The sequence below is a fragment of the Dermochelys coriacea genome, chromosome 6, assembly GCF_009764565.3.
Source record: "Dermochelys coriacea isolate rDerCor1 chromosome 6, rDerCor1.pri.v4, whole genome shotgun sequence".
In the NCBI taxonomy this organism is placed as follows: Eukaryota; Metazoa; Chordata; order Testudines; family Dermochelyidae; genus Dermochelys; species Dermochelys coriacea.
This window is the reverse complement of record NC_050073.1, coordinates 104225982-104245230: the sequence shown is the minus strand read 5'-3', so window position 1 is coordinate 104245230 and position 19249 is coordinate 104225982. Positions and strand designations below refer to the sequence as shown.

The 19249-nt window shown below is 39.2% G+C and overlaps 1 protein-coding gene across 7 annotated transcripts in view; it reads left to right on the top strand.

Moving 5' to 3' along the window:
• BCL11B (BAF chromatin remodeling complex subunit BCL11B) overlaps window positions 1-19249 on the top strand; it is a 105060-nt gene that overhangs the window by 32749 nt on the left and 53062 nt on the right. For 4 of the 7 annotated variants that reach the window (XM_038407441.2, XM_038407440.2, XM_043515862.1 and 1 more), the window contains one exon: window positions 13652-13867. The exons of the other annotated variants lie outside the window; for them this stretch is intronic. In XM_038407441.2, coding sequence (XP_038263369.1) covers window positions 13652-13867 — 216 coding nt within the window. The remainder of the gene's footprint in view (window positions 1-13651; window positions 13868-19249) is intronic. 7 annotated transcript variants of the gene reach the window in all.

Genomic DNA, 19249 nt, shown 5'->3' with positions numbered 1-19249 from the left:
AAATTAATTTTTTCCTTTGCTTTACTAAGTCCAGAAATGCCTGATCAGTTTCAGAATGGGAGGAAAAATAAAACAGAATCAAAGTTTGTATGTTATGATTCCTTTCAATTTCTGGTGGGAATACTCTGCGATCAAAATGATATTTCCATGGAGGCTTTTGCTGCCAGTTTGTTTAATTACATTAAAACTGTGGTATAAACCTCAGCAGAACAGAAACCTCTCTTACAGCCAGTAGAATATTAAATCATAAGGAATAATGTTACTAGTGTTAACTGGTTATAACAATCATTATCAAATTAGTGCTCTAAGGTGTTACTTTGTTTTGCCAGTGCTGATGCATACACGTTTTGCCTGATCACCTGTTAAAAGACTGGAAAATGGATTGAATTCTATTACAGAAAAATCAAGAAGTTGTTTTAAGTGATACATCAGAACACAGTTTGTGATTTCTCAGTCTTGATTCCACTCATTCTTTAAGGAAAGGTTCACAATATGTATATTGAAATGCCATCTACCTCCAGAAAATCAGGGTTAAAAGGACTACTCTGTTGAAACTAATTACAGGGTGGTTCAATTTTTTTAGTCAGTGACATTTCAGAAACTTGTCTTGAAACCTAAGAGGCCATAGAAAGATTTTGTTATAGTGTGATATAAAGCAGTGAGCTCCAGTTTGAGTGTATAGACACTTTCATTAAAAACAAAACAAAAAAATCCACTGGCATTTATTTTACTAGAACAATAAAGATGAATTGACTATAACTTCCTTATGCTGAACATGGCTAAAATGGTGGTCTTTTGCTTGCCCTCTGATGGTGCAGAACTTCCGTCTTGTTCTCAACTTGATTTTATTTTTTTAAACATCCTTCTTGATACAGTAAATCATTTTGGCTTCAGTTTCAGACAGACATACTAAGAAAGGGCCTGATTTGGCTGTACTCACAGTGGGACTACTTGCAGAGTAAGATACTACTCAGAATGAGTAAATGAGGTAGAATCAGGCCCAAAGAGAATATAATTACAGCGGCATGTCCTGTGGTCAAATGGTTCTCGCTTTCTCAAGGCTGAATTTGCTGTTATCCTTCTGTACCGATTGTGAGGAACAAGGGTTGTTTCTTGATTGTGCTAGTCTTTTACCTTCCCAGATGGAATTTGATCATCCAGTCTTCATCTAGTCAACATTCCTAAAAAGTCTGCTGCTGCTCTGATTGAAGCACTGGGCAAAACTATAATTGATTAATTTATATAACACCAGGATTGGGTCAAAAATTTGTAACACACAGCTTCCTTTTGCAAATAAAATTTGATTCATTCCTCGATTATTTCACCTTTTAAAATCCCTATAATAGTCTTTTCTTGCTTTTTTTGGTCCACTTTAGATGGCTAATCAAAACCAGCCTGCTTGGTTAATTTTCCGAAATACTTTTTGTTCATGTATCATTTTGTTACTTATTCAGATTTGTTGGCTGACCATTGAATTGAGAATTAAGCTTAAGATCCTGCTATTGACTTTTAAAATCCTCAGGAGTCTTATAGCTTTGTGGATTGTGTCAAATTTGCTGTTAGTCACTTTACCCACTTCATTTGTATATTCAAGGTATCAAACTTTGGGACATTTTAGGTCCTCACAATTGGAGTTTTCTCCCCAGAGAGATCCACAAATCAAAGTCCACCCTTATTTTTTAAATCTATATGAATATTTTCCTGCTAAGTACTTGCCACTCTTTGCTATGTTTTAGTTTGCTTATGTGAAATGTCATGGTGATTGTGAATAGTGTTATATACATGAGGGAAAATTGTGGTTACAGATTTGTACGTAAAAAGTCAGGAAAAGCAAAAGTGAAATTGCTAGTAGTATAATTAACTCATCCACATTGTACGTGTATGCAATTTTTGAAGACTAGAGGGGGTATAAAATGTATAGCTTAATATCCACATTATAAATACTGGATAAGTTAACGTTGGTATTAGCAGGAGAGTAACTGGAAAAAGAAATATGTGGTACTCTCCCAAACTTTGCTCACAAACCAAGCCCTGCCCATATGCTAAGTTGCAGCCCTTGAAGATGTCACTTACAGAAGATCAGATCTTCTTGTGTATGTTCTCTGCGTACAGTGATATGAGCTGATCGTCCTCCCTCCACTTTCTTGAGTTAACAGTGAAACAGTTGACATTGTTGATACTTAAACTGTTGTCATTTGTCTTCAGAGTTAATGGCTGCAGAGCTGAGTAGGGGCAGTTCACAGCTCTCAGAGCTAGTGTTTCAAAATGTCTGTAGCCTCAGACAAACAGCACTTCATGGGATTTACATCCCATTCACTGCAGAAAGTTTTCTTTGCAACTCTAATGGCTAGAGAATTATTTATTTATTTTAAAGGAGGCTTGGAATCTGGAGCACCAGTTGGTATCGTTCAGACCATGAACAGGTCCAGTTCCACGCCAGCCATGAGCACCTTAACATTTCCATTTCCTTTGTGCCAATTCGTGGCTTTAACATTGCATCAATATAGGGTTAAACGTTACATTCCCTTGGTTTCTTTTAAGCCAAAAAGAAAGAAGGAGGGGACAGAAAAAAAGAGACAGAATACCATAACTTTCTGCTCTTGTTCATTCCTTTCATTCTTTTGTTGGTCCTCTTGTCTCTCTTTGCCCCTCCCCTCTTGCTCCAGCCTTCCTTTCTCCTTGGTCCCTCTCTCTCTGTACGTTTCTCACCACCACATTTCTCATTCCTCAGGTCTCCTGAGATTCACCATAATAAGAAAACCACTTTTGAGACCAGGCAGCTAGAGTTGCTTAAGCTGCACTATAGTCTAATTCTGCCACCAGGTTTTTTTCATTGTTGAGGGGTGATTTGTGGGGGCAGATGAAAAAGTGGGGTAGAGGAGAAAGGAAAAAAGGGGTGAGGAGAATAGAATGGGGACAAATTTAGGGGCAGTTGGTGGGAGAAACTTGTCCAAGCCGCAAATTCCTTCTACTTTCTTCTCTAAGGGCCAAATTCTGCATGAGGATGCTTGTGTGCATTGAAATATGAGCAGCTGAGAACAAAATTTGGTCCCAAATGGACAAGTTCAGAAGCCAAATGGTCAGCATAATTGACCACTGATTAGTCTAGGCTCCTGTCCTGCTTACCCATGTCCCTTCATTTTTGTATCTTAAAATGAGAAGAGCTATAAGATTGATCTATCTATCTATCTATCTATCTATCTATCTATCTATCTATCTATCTATATGTGTGTGTGTATGTCTATATCTATATATATACTGTGTGTGTGTATCTTTGTATTTTTGCCCACATGCAGCCCTGATTTCACCCCCTTATTCCCTTCATTAATTCCAGGATTGGTTAAATGGCTCTGATCACCTATTGGGGTGATTATATGTTTTAATATTATGATTATATCAGGAATATTTGCTGAATATTCAGGACTAAAAATTTAAATCCCCACAAGGATTTGTATAACCATTGAAACTCCTCAGGACTTAATTATGAGAGCTGGGGAACGAAATCAGGGGAATATTCATGCACTGTTTATTGTCAATCCTGTATTTAAAAAAAAAACTTCCACAATCGGAGTGATTATTATTATTTATTACTTTATTTCAGTAGCACCTAGAGGCGCCAGCTGAGATCAGGGCGCCATTGTGCTAGACACTGTACGTGCACGTAGTAAAAGACCCTGAAGAGGTTACAGTCTGAATAGACAAGACAGACAAAGGATGGGAGGGGAAACAGAAGCAGAGAGAGGTGAAGTGACTTGCCCAAGGTCACAGGAGGTTAGTGGTAGAACTGGGAGTAGATCCCTACTATCCTGACTCCCAGTCCAATGCTTGCTTTACTAGACCACACTAGCTCAAATGAGAAATGATTTTGATGTCACTGTTTGTTAATGCTAGATACTTTAGGCCTGATTCTGCCCTCACTTACTGTCCCTTCCTCGTGTTGCTCCCTGATATTTAATACACCCCTATAGAAATGTAGGCAGCTAACAATGATGCAAACACTCTTGTCTTGAGGAGGAGGGAGCATGGTTCAATTTGGACCATAATAGTTATGGGTTTTGGTGATTAATTCTTTTTGTATATTTAATGAGGGGGGGTGAATTTAAAATAACAAATATTGGTTTATTTCTTAATTATTTTGCATGTAAACTCTGAGTGATTAAAAAAATAACAAAGATAAATGAGCAGGTTTGGTTCAATGACCCAGCCGTGACATTAGACAAAGTAGAGTGTAAAGTCTTTGACCTGATTCTCTAGCCATGTCTATTGACCAGGTAACAGGCATGAGATCTAGAGTGTGTTTTATATGGATACTGATGAGTGGTATACAAAATATGCACCATGACATCAGTTGTTGCCAAACAGTGGGACAAATAACAATTAACATACCTGTCTTCTAAAGGGCAGGTTTTGGCACTCCATAAGCAATCTTCAGGGATATTAGGGGTCACCTGTGAAAATTCAGATGATTTGTTCGGTAAGTAAAAATATCCTCATCCTACTCTTTAAACATGAACACCCAAAATAGGACACACAAGTATATGGATGATCAAAAACATAGATATGTACACACAAAGAGGATTTGCATGCACAAAACGGATATTTAGGCATTTAGTAACCTTTCATGGGGTGTTTTAAGCTCAGTTTATTTATGTTTGTAAAGTGCTTCCAGAGCCTTGTATGGAAGGCATTAGTGAAATGAAAGTTGTTTATTATTATTTATTTATTTTATTATAGCATCTGACTACTACTAGGACACTACAACTTGCATGCACAATTTGGGGCCCTTAAATTTAGAGAGTGATTATAAAAATGTGACCCTAATACTTTTCACGTTGACTTCTTGTACTGAATGTGTGTATTCAGCTGATCCACTGAAAGATCATTTTCTGTCCAGAAGTGAGTAAATAGGATGCCTTTTAAAGACAGCTTAAGTAAATCTTTGCCTTACATATAAATATGTGTTCTTATGATAGAGCATAAAAACTCCAAAGACAGAGCTGCAAAGGAACTGACTGTGTGAGCTATTAGTTGTTCCAAGGCATTTTAAAAAAAATACTGCTATTAAAACAAAACCAAGGAATTGCATAGACAAAAGACAATGTTTACATTGTGTTAAGGATCTGACATAAACTAACAGAAGTCAGGAAGTGTAAAGCTGAGGTCACATTCACTCTTTTTAACCAGCTCTGTTGTGCTTAACCACTGCAGCATATATGTTATGTAACAATACTTCAGACTCCTACAAATGCTGCCACAACAGGGCATGTCAGGAAGAGTTTGGCATTGTTCAAAAGACAAAAGTCTCAGCTATAACTTTGCATTTCCTGAATGACAATGTTTAACCTTAACTTTTTTACATTTAGGCTTTTTTCCCCTTACAGTGCTTAAATAATAGATATTTTTTGTCTCTATGAAAATGGATCAGCTATGGGAGAAAATCCCATCAAATCCATTCTGTCTTTTTAGAAAGGCTTCGTCTGTGGCGATTTTGTGCAATTTGTGGCTTCATCCTTGTTCTTTTTTTTTAAATAGCACTGAAATGATACATTTTGAAGAAATCAGCTAATTCTTTAATGATTCCTAGAATATGTTCTTTAGATTTTAAAATATGGGAATAATTAACCTCAGATTGTAAAAATCTGCAGAAAAGCCAAACAGGCCTGTGTAACCCTGGGATCTAATAACAAAGAAGGTGAGTCCGATTTCCTCTGTCTTAAGAGAGACCCAAGGAATGATGACCTACATGCCTTGTCCCTGGAGCAGCAGTTAGAGCTCAGCTATCTGGTGCTCAGTTAAGGTGGCACTCAACTTATCTGGTATTTGAAATTTCAAAACAGTGGATGTTGTCGGCTGTTAATTAGATGTATTTTCACTGCAAAATGATTTTGGCAATTAATACTGCTGTTATGTGCTTCAGTGTGAATCCTTAGTGGAGCTATTAAAGTGTGAGAGCCTGAACTTACCAGACATTTTGTAAAACTGCTGGATTTTTGTAGCATTGTTCATAAACCCTGTGGGGAGGGAAGGACCTTTCTCACTTGGAGAATGCTGCATACACATTTCCTACCAACTGATTAGTTGGTTGGGACCTTCTTGAACTCCTCTTTGCCACCAGGCTCCCAAGGATGCGCACTATTCCTTACCTGGTAGGTTTTTTTGTTTCCAGACTATGGCCGCACCCAAGGATGGACTTTGTAGCATAGGGACCACACATAGTACTATAGGGCTTGGTCTGGTTAGTGCAAAGCACCTTCAATTCCAGCCTGAGTCATATACAATAAGGTGAGGGCTCTCCATATTTTGTAAGTGGTGAGCACTATGCAGGAACAGACACCTAAAAAGCAATGCCCCAGAACAGACAGGGGAATTATTCTGTATTTTCCTATCAATTTGTAACCAGAAAACTCCCAACCTTTTCCAGGGTAGATTTGACAAAATTGACTCGCACTTAATAAGCAAACAGTACATTTAATTATGGGGATATTTCTCCCCCCCACCAGTCTTACTATATAGTTGCTTTCCCCCTTATAATTTAAAATAAAGTAGCTGGTACAATATTGAGTCAACGAAAAGAAAGTGGATTTTATTTTTTTTCTTTATTTGCTTGAATTTGAATTGGGTTATCTGCCTATCTTGTTTATGAAATTTTGTGCTGTCTTTGCTGCACAGACTGTGACTCCCAAATCTTCCACAGCTCCATTTCCATATTCCTGCGTGCTTGTTCTTTGTTAATCACTTGGCAAGCGCTTATTTGAATATTAAAAATTTCTTTAATCATCAAAGGCAGGAGCACAGCTTCATGAATATTCATATTTTTTTCCTCCTCAGACTGGATTCTAGTTCATTACCCTGCAGTAAAGCCAAACAGTCATCAATCGCGCTCATTACAGCCGCTGGCGTTTTGATTGGCTGCCTGCTGCTGGTAGCTTTCTCCCTCCCTCTGCCCCCCACCTCTCCCCTTCTCTTCTCTATGAGCTGTCGTGTACCTGCCAACAATAACAACAAAAAATATCAACAGTGCAAGAATAAATTTCTCTGGTTGAAAAACAACTTTGCAAACTTGTCAAACAGTCCTCGTCACTTTTTTCTGTCCCCCCCCAAAAAAAAATTAGAAGGGAGAAACTTGAGCTTTAGAGATGAATATTTGTCAAGAGAGTTGACGTAAGTTTCATTTGCATAATGACTTTGTACTTCTGCATTAATAAAATTTGCATATGAAGCCATGTTAATTACTCCTGATCATGCTTTTTGCATTCATGCATAGTAATTTTCTCCGACTTGTGAGAATTAATGTCTTGGCATGGGGGGAGGGAGAAAGAGGGGGAGTTAGGATACTGTCAAGTTTCAGTGCCAGTATCCCTCACTCACACTCTTTCTCCTTCATGCTCACAACGTCGCTGTTCTTCTATGACTCATTTATGCATTATCAGTTGGAATCCTTGGGCTAAAGAAACGTATCTATTCAAAGGGAAGCCTCGTTTGCCAAAAAAAAAAACAACAACAAAAAACCCCACGCAGAACACCCTTCCTTTACAACATTGCATTTCATATTTGTAGATAAAGTTTAGCTGGAGAAAGAACAATATAAGTCGGGCGGTGTGTGAATCTGAATAATCACAAATTGTTGTGTGCACTTCGACTTAAAAGGTGGCATGGCTGGGGTGTCCATACCTCTGAGTGTTTGTGTGTGAACATGCCTCTGTGTGTGTGTGTGTGTGCATGTGCGTATGTACATGTTTTATGTGTGTATCTGCATATACTCTTCTGTGTGTATGAGAAAGGGGTATTTGCCTCTCTGTGTGTACATGCCATGGTATGTGTGTTACCACTGAAAAAGATTAGAGCCTCTACGTAAACCTCAGTACTGTATGTACTCTCTGTGTGTGCTTGCTTCCGTGTGCCTGTGTGTCCCTATGTCTGTGTGTGTGCTACTATGCATATGTGTGCCTGTATATGTGTGTGAGAGAGAAAATCCATGGTTAAGAGATTATAATACTAGGTGGAAAAGGTTCGTATTGTAATATGTAACACAGATGAAACAACTCGTTTTAGGAAAGGCTTTCAGATCAGCGGGAGAGATTATCAAATAGATTCTCATTGCACTGTCAGATGTGTCTGGCTCATGGCTGCTGCATGGTAAATACAGAATACCCGACTTCTCAGAAATAGCTGCAGGAATGTACCTGAACACAATGGGATGGTGCAAAGATGGGTTTGCAACCTACACTCTGAATTTCCTGCTTGGGACTGACATCTGCCATTATTTTAAGAGCTTTTTTATATAATGTAACTGAATCTGTCTGACTGCCTATCTAGCTGTCTACCTGGACACATGAGTACAGAGAAGCAAGTATGTACATACAGAGGCACGCACACACTTGGAAGAGAGGCTTAAACAAATGTACACACTCAAAAACATACAGGCAAACACAACACACCAAGAAAGGAATATAAAAATACACACATATATACATGCACATTGATCACAATGACAGGTTTCAGAGTAGCAGCCGTGTTAGTCTGTATTCGCAAAAAGAAAAGGAGTACTTGTGGCACCTTAGAGACTAACAAATTTATTTGAGCATAAGCTTTCGTGAGCTACAGCTACAGTGAGCTGTAGCTCACGAAAGTTTATGCTCAAATAAATTTGTTAGTCTCTAAGGTGCCACAAGTACTCCTTTTCTCATTGATCACAATATAATACATAAAACAAGATCTCTCTTAATTTGTTGGCTGTCTTAAAAACTCTGATACATTACGTTCCAAGGGTAGGCTACAATTCCACCCTTGTACCACTCTGTTGTGCTTGGGTACTGTTCTGTAGATGTGTCTGAGAGAATAGGGTTTTTTCATATACAATACAGCATGTCCAGCAGTGCCTAGGCAAGGTGAGAGGAACAATGAAAGGATAACATTTATGCTGGGGTTGTGACTTTCCAGGGTTTTATCATTGTCAGCAAGATCCTTACACTCATTTCGATTTTGGGGGATTATATTTAATTTAACTTAATTTCTTAGACTCGTAGACTCAAAGGTCAGAAGGGACCATCATGATTATCTAGTCTGACTTCCTGCACGTGGCAGGCCACAGAACCTCACCCGCCTGCTCCAGTAATAGATCCCTAACCTCTGGCTGAGTTACTGAAATCCTCAAATCATGATAAAAAAACTTGAAGTTACGGAGAATCCACAATTTACACTAATTTAAACCTGCCCCATGCTGCAGAGGAAGGCGAAAACCATCTAGGGTCTCTGCCAATCTGACCTTGGGGAAAATTCCTTCCTCACCCCAAATCTGGTGATCAGTTAGACGCTGAACATGCAGGCAAGACGCACCAGCGAGATACCTGGGAAAATTATCTGTAGTAATTCTTCTTTGTAAATGTAAAATTAGTGGGGAACAAAAATGACTCTCAGATGTATCTGAGAGTCAGTTCAACAGTGATATATATGCAATGTAGAGCCTTTTTAAAGTGTAAGGAAAAATGTCTCCTCTCCCATATGCATTGGACATCTTTTATCCAGACTGTGATCTCTCTATGCCTGCTTCACACTATTCTACCTGCAAAACTCCCATTGACATCAATGGGAGCTACACATGCAGAATGAGTAGAAAATATGCTATAGAGATCTCCAGTGCAGGTGAGTGATTCTCCCATAACTGACTGCAGAGGAGAATTATGCCTCCAATATGTAGGCAGGGATATATAAAATACACTAAAACAATTAGATCAACTTTTCTAAAGTAGCTTCTAAAATTGCACCCACTTTTTCTTTACATCCAGGCTTCCTTGAGCCCAGATTGTGCAAGCTGGGTGTCTAGATTTCTAAGTACAGTATCTGATTTTCATGTGTAAATGTGATTTCCTCATCCTGGTTTGAGTTTTTTATATGTACAAAACTTGGATGTGAAGAAGCCTGGACACAGTTTGACAGACCAGTTATGGACTAGTCACTTGTCAAATTTTAGTTCAGAGCCTGCAAACCTACATGTTAGTGTGTTTGGGCCAATCTGGAAGTCTTTACTTTGTTTCCACTCTGTCTCTATTCTGGCAAAATCTTGCAGTGATGAATGAGACAATTCTAGCTCTTAGTTACACTGGTTTCAATCCAGAGTCACTCCAAGCCATTAATTGAAGCTACTCCAGAATTATAGTAGTGTGATTGGGAGCAGGATTTATCTCAATGGGAGATTTGCTGAAGTAAAGAATGGGTAAATGCTGAGTATCTGATCTTTTGAAATAGGAGGGAGTTCATAGATTTTTTAAGGCCAGAAGGGACCATTTTGATAGTCCAGTCTGAGCTCCTGGATAACGCTGGCCATAGAATTCAATCCAGTGATTCCTGCATCGAGACCTGTAACTTGTGGCTGAGTTGAGAATGATCAGTATCTCATACCACTGTCTTAAAAGGGCAGATTTTTGCTTTTCTTGAATATGTTTATATTTAAAGCAGTTAAACTGATGAGGAGTTACCCTACCTTTGTTTTCATCTTTAAAACACTCCTTAGGCTAGGGCTGCCTGGTACCCACTGAAACTGGGTTGGATGTGCAAAACCCAGACACATCCTTTATGTACTTATTGGGGTGCTGCTGAGCACCAGCTCCGCAATTTATACAACCAGAAGGAAGCTTTGTTTGTTTAAAAAAATGCACTAATTTTCTCTGGCCACTTCCCTTGGATGGGTGAGGTCTCTCTGCGAGTTTATTTTCCAGGCACTTTGCATTTGCCAAGGTGCCACCTTGTCTGATCCTCAGATGCTTCAGAAAGTTATTAAAAATGAAGGTTGAAGTGAGAAAAAACATGGTCTGTAACTGCTGACAGAGAAAGGCATGGCCTTGTGCTGGTCTGTAAGCCCTGGGAGTTTTCCTCTCTCACAGCACCAATCCATGCCGTAGTGGCATTTAAGACCTGCCAGGGTTGTGTTTTATTGTTTATTGCTTCTCCTTTCTTTACCTGTTCTTTGCCACACTTTTGCTTTTTTCACCTTTTAGGAGTGTCCTTTTTGATACTTCATTTCCTTCCCTTACTAGTGCGGGACACCTTGGACTAGAACTTGGACTCAGTGTGTCTATCTGAGGGCTGTATTGCATCTTTTCATGATCCTGAGGGCTGTGGCTAAATGGAGCAGCTTGCAGCCATCCTGATCCTTAACAGAGAGTTGTGGTCCGTTGAGATTTTAGGAAAGACTGCTGGGCTTTGTTTTGATCCCAACATTTGGGTCATGCTGCATGCTGGGATCTCTGCTCCTTGCAGGCCTCCCCTCCGTATTAAAGCTGAGTTCACCCACAGGTAGTATAGAATTCTGTAGGCCCATATGGCCCATAGACAGAACTTTGGCCACCCCTAGACTCCCTTGTAAGCTTTGGTTCTGTTGAAAGGTGTAAGTGATTGGAGTACATGTGACCTGAATTCCTTCTGTATGTCCCAGTCTGTCTCTTAGAAACGTTACGGTGCAAACATTGTGGTGCCGCACATGGATAGTTGGAGGTTGCAATATAATTTTTAATATTAATGCCCAATAGTCACCCTGTTTACTCAGATGTCAAGCTTATAACTCTTCCCACAACACACAAGGTCCCCAGTTATCGGGTGGCTGAACCAGACCAGCAGAGTGCCAACCTAATTCATTATACTATATTTTAAAAATAAAAGTGCAATTATTCAATAGCTTTAGGATGCCTTCCCCCGTTCGTAGGTCTTTATTGCTCTATAAAAATACTTCCCTTATTATTATACTTTAAAATTATAATGAAGTGGCCCCGATATGTATATGTCTGACATCTGTTTCTTTTTGCCTGGCACACAGTCATACTCAGAATGTAGTACAGATACAATGGTTATCTTTACCTGTTTTTGAAGCATTTGCAGTGAGATCAAACAGAGTGTAGTACAGATACAATGGTTATCTTTACCTATTTTTGAAGCATTTGCGGTGAGATCAAACAGTTCCAAAAAAATGCCCCATGAGCCGCAGAGATGGCTTCTATTTAAAAGCAGTCCTTGTAAAAGAGCACAAATTTTATCCTTGATGCTTGGAGCTCAAGTATTTACACAGGGAATTTAGATTCTTCACTTGTGGTTTTGGCAAAAGCTTCACACAAATGTTTTGCACTGGTGGTCTCTTAGCCATTTAAGATAAACGACAAAATCAAATGCAGTCCTTGCAGACTAACGCTCTGGATGCTGTGCCAAGGATGAAGTATCCCTATTTGCCTCACATGTGTAACTGTCAGATCAACATGTAGGCATAGTTTTCGAACTGGGACTCTTGAGATGGAGAGGATGCATTATAACATGCTGCTTCTAATGTTATAGGGCTTATGGCAAAATAGTTCTTGATACCCGGGTGTGTATATGTTTATGCATGTACTTGCATGCACAGACAGAGTTGTCACCATTAAAACAAAATAGGTACAGCGTTTGCCAAAAGATACCCCACAATTAACACACTTGTTTCCTGATCTAAATGTAGGGAAAACCTATGGTTTTCGAGGTACCACTGTGAGCTAATTGTTGGCAAATGCCAGCTTTTGAACGGTGACCACTGCACCACATAGCTGTATTTAAAAGCTACCCTGGATTAATTACAACTCCTTGTTGAGTAATTAAATAAAAGTCATGGGCTTTAAATAAATATAACACCAGATCTTCTGTTGGAGTATTTGTGTAATTCCATTGACTTCAGTGGAATTATGCTGATTTACAGTAGTGTGTGTGTGAGAGAGAGAGGCTGCATGTGCATTTGTGCATAGGTATGTGTGTTATACACATATTTTAAGATTTTTATTTTCTTTTTTTAAGTCATAGGGCTCCTTTCTGACTAGTGCCTGGAGAAGAGAGGGTTTCCAGAGAAGCAGGAGAGGATACTAAACACAGCTTAAATAGCAGAAGATTTCTAGAGGCGTTAAAAATAAATAACGCAGTTTGAGGCTACAATATCATTTTTCAGCTATTAGGAAAAAGGTTGTTTCATTCTTTATAGGCTTGATAGGGAAACAGAATACACAAATGGGGCATGCAAAATGCGTAACTGGCTGCAGCTCAAATGGGAAGGAAGCACAGTGGCCCATGAATGCTTTATTCTGGGAGCTTGATTTCTGGCACCTCTGTGAAACCATTTGAGCTGTAAATCACTGCACTTTGTCTGTGCTGGTGGGTTGATCCTGTTTCAGCAGCAGCTCGGCAGAAAGCCTACCCAGTTTTGTATCATTTAAATGCATTAACACGCCATAAAACAAGAATCCCCCTTTTGATTTGGTCCCTAAGAACGTGCAAGTGGGTGTGGTAACCGCCTCCAGTTCTCATCTGCACCATCTTTGACCTTCTCTAGCTTCCCTTACTGGCCACCTCATCCCCTTTCAACGTCTCCCTCCCTTGAGCCCCTCCAGTCTGAGTTTGTTTTCAGAAAATTGCCTGTGGTTTTGTAGTTCTTCAGGTCTCTTGCCGGCCCATCCCTCCAGCCTGGCTTCTCCTCCCTGGCTTTCCAACGAGCCACAACGGTCTCAGCCTGACATATAAATTAGTTAACTAAAAGTATGTAGCGAGTTAGGCCTAGTTGTCCTCTGCCCCTCCTGTTTTCCCTGATTTCCTCCTCTGTCCCTTCAAACTTAGATCCGACTGACAGTTTTTTCTATTGTTTTTTCTCCAGGGCCGTCCAGGCCTGCAAAGCTGCCGGGGGCTCCCATAGCTGCCTCCTCCCACCCTCACACATCAGTGATCACGTCACCTCTCCGCGCACTGGCCTCTCTCCCGCCCTGCCTTAGCCTGCCCTGCTGTGGTGCACGTGCAGTCTCAGTTGGCGGGACTCAGACTGAGACTCAGACTGAGACTTCAGGCATATTTGGATGTCATTGTCAGTTGTCAGGTAATAGAAACCTTTTTTTTTTGCTATCTGAAGGTCAGTAGTGCTGCCAAGTGATGTCATCTGTACTGTGGGAGAGTCGTCTTCGCTGGGTTGTGTGGGGGAGGCAGTGAAAACATAATCATTCCCTCATTACTGAGGTCGGGGAATGGGAAAAGGGGTGTGAGTCCATTCCTCCCCTTCCTCCCCTGCCCCCCATTTACCCACTTTCAGATGTCACCACCAGCTGCTGCTGGTCTGTTTATGCCACATTGTGAGCAAATGTCTGAGAATCCTTACATAATGTGATACCCTGGTATCAAGATTTCATCTCTCTGGGCTGTTTATTTTAAGCTTAATTGGATAACATTTAACATCTGAGGTCTTTTTTTCCTAATCATTTGTATTAAGGGCTTTCCTCAGAGTCCATGTGCATGCAGGATGTATGTGCTCCATGCACTTTTTCTCCTTAGCTTTTGAGAAAATGTTCCTCATTAACTTTTTTTTGTCTTCATTTTTTAAACCCCGAGTCTTGTCACTGCCATGAAGGAAAGGCAATGTGGAGATTAGTGGAACCCAGGTTGCCAGGGAGGACTCTGACATGTGACTAACTAAAGAGTTGATGCCTGACCCTACCATTTCAGACACCGGGATCTCTTTGAAATCAATGGGTGTTCAGAGTGCAGCTTAGTTGAGGGGTCAGCCTGTAGTGAATTTAGGGGGTTAGAGGTGAAAATGGGAAGGGCCTAAAAGAAAATTCAGCTAAGGCAAAATCGTAAAGTGCTTAGATAGGCAAAACTCCCATGTATGCCAAATTCTGCAGTCCCTATTCAGGCAAACTTAATTGGAGTTTCACAGAATAATGCTGAGTAAATACTGCATAAGGACTGCAGAATTTGGACAATCAGGAAGGACTGAGCAGAGTGAGAAGTGAGTAAAGCCTTCAAGAGTTGGCCCCTATGACCTCTTGGAAGGGCCAGCATAAGCTTGCTCACATACAGCTTTTCGTTGTAGCATGTGCAGATAAAACCCTACCACAGTATAACAGTGACTATGTATCAAGACAGGGTCCCTATGATTCAGTTTCTTTGGAAAATACCTGATTGTATTTCCTTAAATGTCTGCGGTCTTTCACTGGGCGATACTGGGGCTGAGGGAGAAAGTTAGGAACTTCAGATTTAATGTGATGAACAGATCAAAAGTTTTGAAGTATTTTAAACCTTGAGTCTTGAAGGATGAAGAGTTCTCAAGAGGAGGTTTAAAAATACACAACAGAACCTCCAAGAGCCTGATTCAAAGCTTGAAGTCCATGAAAAGACTCCAGTTGACTTCAGTGGATGCAGGATTGGGTCCATTGTGCAGTCAGTTTTCATACACCAACTTTGCTCTAAGCACAAACTCTCTATAACCAGCATGATATGTTGCACAGTGCAAAGCATTCAAATAATGTCTGCCAGCGATACGTGAAGTTGCACTATATCCAAATTCCCTATAAGCAGGTTGCTTTCTCAATGGGATTGATTCTCCACTCTGTTAATATGGCTTCACTTCATTGGCTTCAGTGGACTGACATTGCCATAAAGGTAATATAATCAAGCCCTTATAAACAATTAACACACTATGTGATGGTAGGCAGTTTTCCTCCCGTAACCAGTAAAACATATTGGAGGTGAGCTCATATTGTCTGTTCCCCTCTTTTTTTTTATATAGAATAGACCCGGGTGTCTTTGATATGTAGGTAGTTGTAACAATGAACTGATACCCTTATTCCCTATTGCTTCTAAAACAAACATAGACAGTTAATGGAGAGAGAAGAAAGTAAAACTAAAAATAGAAAAGGAAGGAAAGACTAACTCATTACAGCACGTTGGAACAAGGCTTTTCTATTTTACGTACTTTCATTTTATAGTTGTGCGCCGTTAGTGTTTGGAAGATCTATTTGCTAGAAGAGTGATGCCAGCTTTGTGGGGAGATAGACCTGTTATCATGGCTTCCTATAATTACTGCTATAGTCTATGGCACTTAGAGAATAGGTTATATCAAAGCACACGCTAAATGTTTATGACAGTAGTTGGTCAAGTTCTGCTTGAAAGAAGCATTTTCTTCCCTTGGAAAGGAGGCGCATATCTACTTAACCGTTTATTGTCTTCCATGTATAATGCTGAGAATATAGAGCAAGGTCTTTCTTACACCCAAAATGTTTTGTGGAAATGAAACAAAAAGGACCTCTTTGTGTTGACTGTATAATAATACTGGTGATGATCTCAATGTTGTTTTCTTTCCTCTTAAGAAAACCATTTACACTGGAGAGTCACTTACTCCAGCTTTAGGGATCTGCTTGTGTCCCTGACTCGATTAACTCTTTATTCTGTCAGCCTTGTTTCTGTTTCTGAGGAATTGTTTCATTCTTTGAACAAAAGCCATTAACATTTCCCTCCTCTCTCCTCCCTCCTCCATTTCTTACCTTTTTATATTTTTCAGCTCTTGCTTAAATGCTTAGTAAGGACCTCACATTTTTCAGTGTAGCCTCAACATCGCTAAATCTGAGGGCAAGCAATTGCAGGTGCATCTGTAGACACGTAGTATCTCTGATTGTCACTCACAAGTCAGGTCCTTAGGAGTCTGTTTAATTTGTGGTGGCATACCTGAGTTGTTGGCTGCATATGGGCACCCACATGTCAAAGCTGCTGTTGAAAATTTGGTCCTAGATATGATTTGTCTTGTACACAAGACACTGTTAAGTTGTGCAAATGGGAATTCATCCTGCATCATCTCGGACTGTTTGTGCTCTTTAGAAATTTTGATGCTGATAATATTCAAAGTATTCAATAATAACTACAACAAATGGATGCCATGGAAGTTCTGCTGTGGTATGTGCTGGGCCACTTTTTGGTTACTAGTTGCATATTCTGTTACACTTTTGTTAATTTTTTTGTGTCTAAGTCAACAAAGGATGTAGAATTAGCAAGTTAAAGCTTACATATTAAAATATTATTATTTTAATATCTACACATATCACTGTTGAAAAGTCTTTGTTCCTCAGAAGCTTCTGTCTGTTGAATTGGGCTTTCTTGTTTTAAATGTTTTTAGTGCCTATTTAATTAGAAGTTGGAACAGAGTCATGAAATTCACGGGGTTGTGTAGCTTGGATTTAAAACATAAATGGGCACAAAATTCACTTTGCTTTGTGTCTTGCTAGATCAGAGTGCTTTTTTAAATCTTCTTTTTTATTTTGTTTAAATCAATTCTGACAGCTTAGCTTAAATGTAATATACATAACAAAGACATGCAAACAATTATTGAGTGACATAATTATATGTAAAAATATATGCAAGTTTGTTTATACTGACACTCTGGAAAACGTTGACTGAAGCCATTTTTCACAATACATCTTCACTATAAATACAGGTGTCTTTTTCAAGATCTGATTTATTAATATTGTACATTGAGGCTGAGATTTTCAAAATGGCTTATGAAACTGGGATGCTCAATTCCCATTAAAATAAAAGAGAAATGGGCTATGAAAATCTCAGCCCGAGAGTACATGACATTTTATGACATACTGTAGAAACACAAAAAGTCGCTGCCCTGAAGATGCTACAATCCAAAGGCGCTATAAATGGAATTGCAGTTGGTATATTGCAAGGCACATTGAAACAACACAGGTCTCTAATTTACCCATTATACTTGTGTTATTATGGGCCTGATCTAAATCCATTGGCACTGGCCCTGTGAGCATGGGTTTTATATACATATATAAAAATAATTAAATTATCTAATATGCATATATTTAATCAATCAGTGAAACAGCTTCCTTCCCACACAGACATATCTATAAGGGGGGTAGAAAGCTATTGTAATACTTCAGTTGCATATTTAAAAACAGTAAGTGGGCATTGACAGCAGTGATTAACGGGCAGGACTGTGAGGTTCAAGGTCTAACACAGAGGAGCCATGGGGCCCTAGATCACACGGTTAGAACAATTTCCCTTTAATTCAAGGAATTGGCCATATTAGTCATTAAGACATTCTAATAATTATCCAGTAATCTTGTAAAGTTAACATCAATTTACTTTGCTACTAAAATTTTGCTCACTGTATTATTTAACTAGTCTGGTGTTTTCTTGGCACAGGTTAAAGTGACAATAAAGTTAAAAGAAATAGCTGTAAGCAAATACTAGGTTTTAACAGTAGAATATTTTTTCCTCCTTTAGTTATATATCACTATTCATTTTGTGTTGGTTTATAACCTGAGTTGGCCAATGAGAAGCGCTAGTAAAGACCACACTGCTGTAAAAAGGTTGATGCAATTAATACAGTCTGTCTAGAAAGCAATATTATTTCAAAAACGTTTATGTTAATGATATAGTATGTGTTCTGCACATTTCATACTAGAACAAGAAGCAAGCTTTTGTTTCATATCAGACTGGGTTTTATTAACACTGGAAGATCAATGGAAAACAAAACAATAATCAGAATGGAGAATGCAAACTCATCCTGCAAAAGCCTCCTCACTCATCAAATCCCAGGACGATGGCTGATATGTTACTCCTCCCCCTCTTACTGAGTGGAATCTGGAAAAAAAACCCATCCAAATTAGACTTCAGATCTACTTCCCCCCCTTTTTTTTTGGAGAGGAGAAAGAGGAGTTGGACTGTGTGTGTGTGTGTGTGTGTGTGTGTGAATGCAGACAAAGAGCTACAGCTACATTAAAATCATTTGCAAACGTTTCTTCTCATTATACTGTGAAAAAAAATGATTCACGCAAGAGTAGAACTGACTAAAATTTGTGCTCCGAAGAGATGTCTCTATTAGTCACTGATTAGTTAATATTTATTTACTTATTTTAATGAAATATTTAATGCATTTTGAAGAATTTACTTCATGCAGTGTTTAAAGTATGCACTATCTATCTATCTATCTATCTATCTACCTATCTATCTATCTATCTATCTATCTATCTCATATCCAATCACAATCTAGACCTCATCATAAACCTGTGTTTAATACATGGTATGCTGATCAAGAGATGAACAGGAGACTATAAGACAGCACAGAGGCAGCTAAAATTAGGGCGCTTCACAGGGCAGTGGTGCTGGCAATATAAGTGAGGCTTAGGCTTTGTTTTAGAAAGACACCCTATCAGTATAACTTAGTAAGTTCTAATTATGTAAAGTTAAGAACCAGTGGGGCAAAAGAGGTATTTAAAGTTGCTTAAAACTAGATGCCTGCAATTTCCAGACATCCAAGGAAAAAGATAGGTGCTTAATTGCAATATTAATAGGTGGAACTGGATCCAGTAATCTCAAGACAAAGGGGTTCAAGGAAACATTGCCTACAGTAGAAACAATGGCTCCAACATTTAGAGAGTTAACTGGATTGCATACCACTACACCAAGCCCGAGA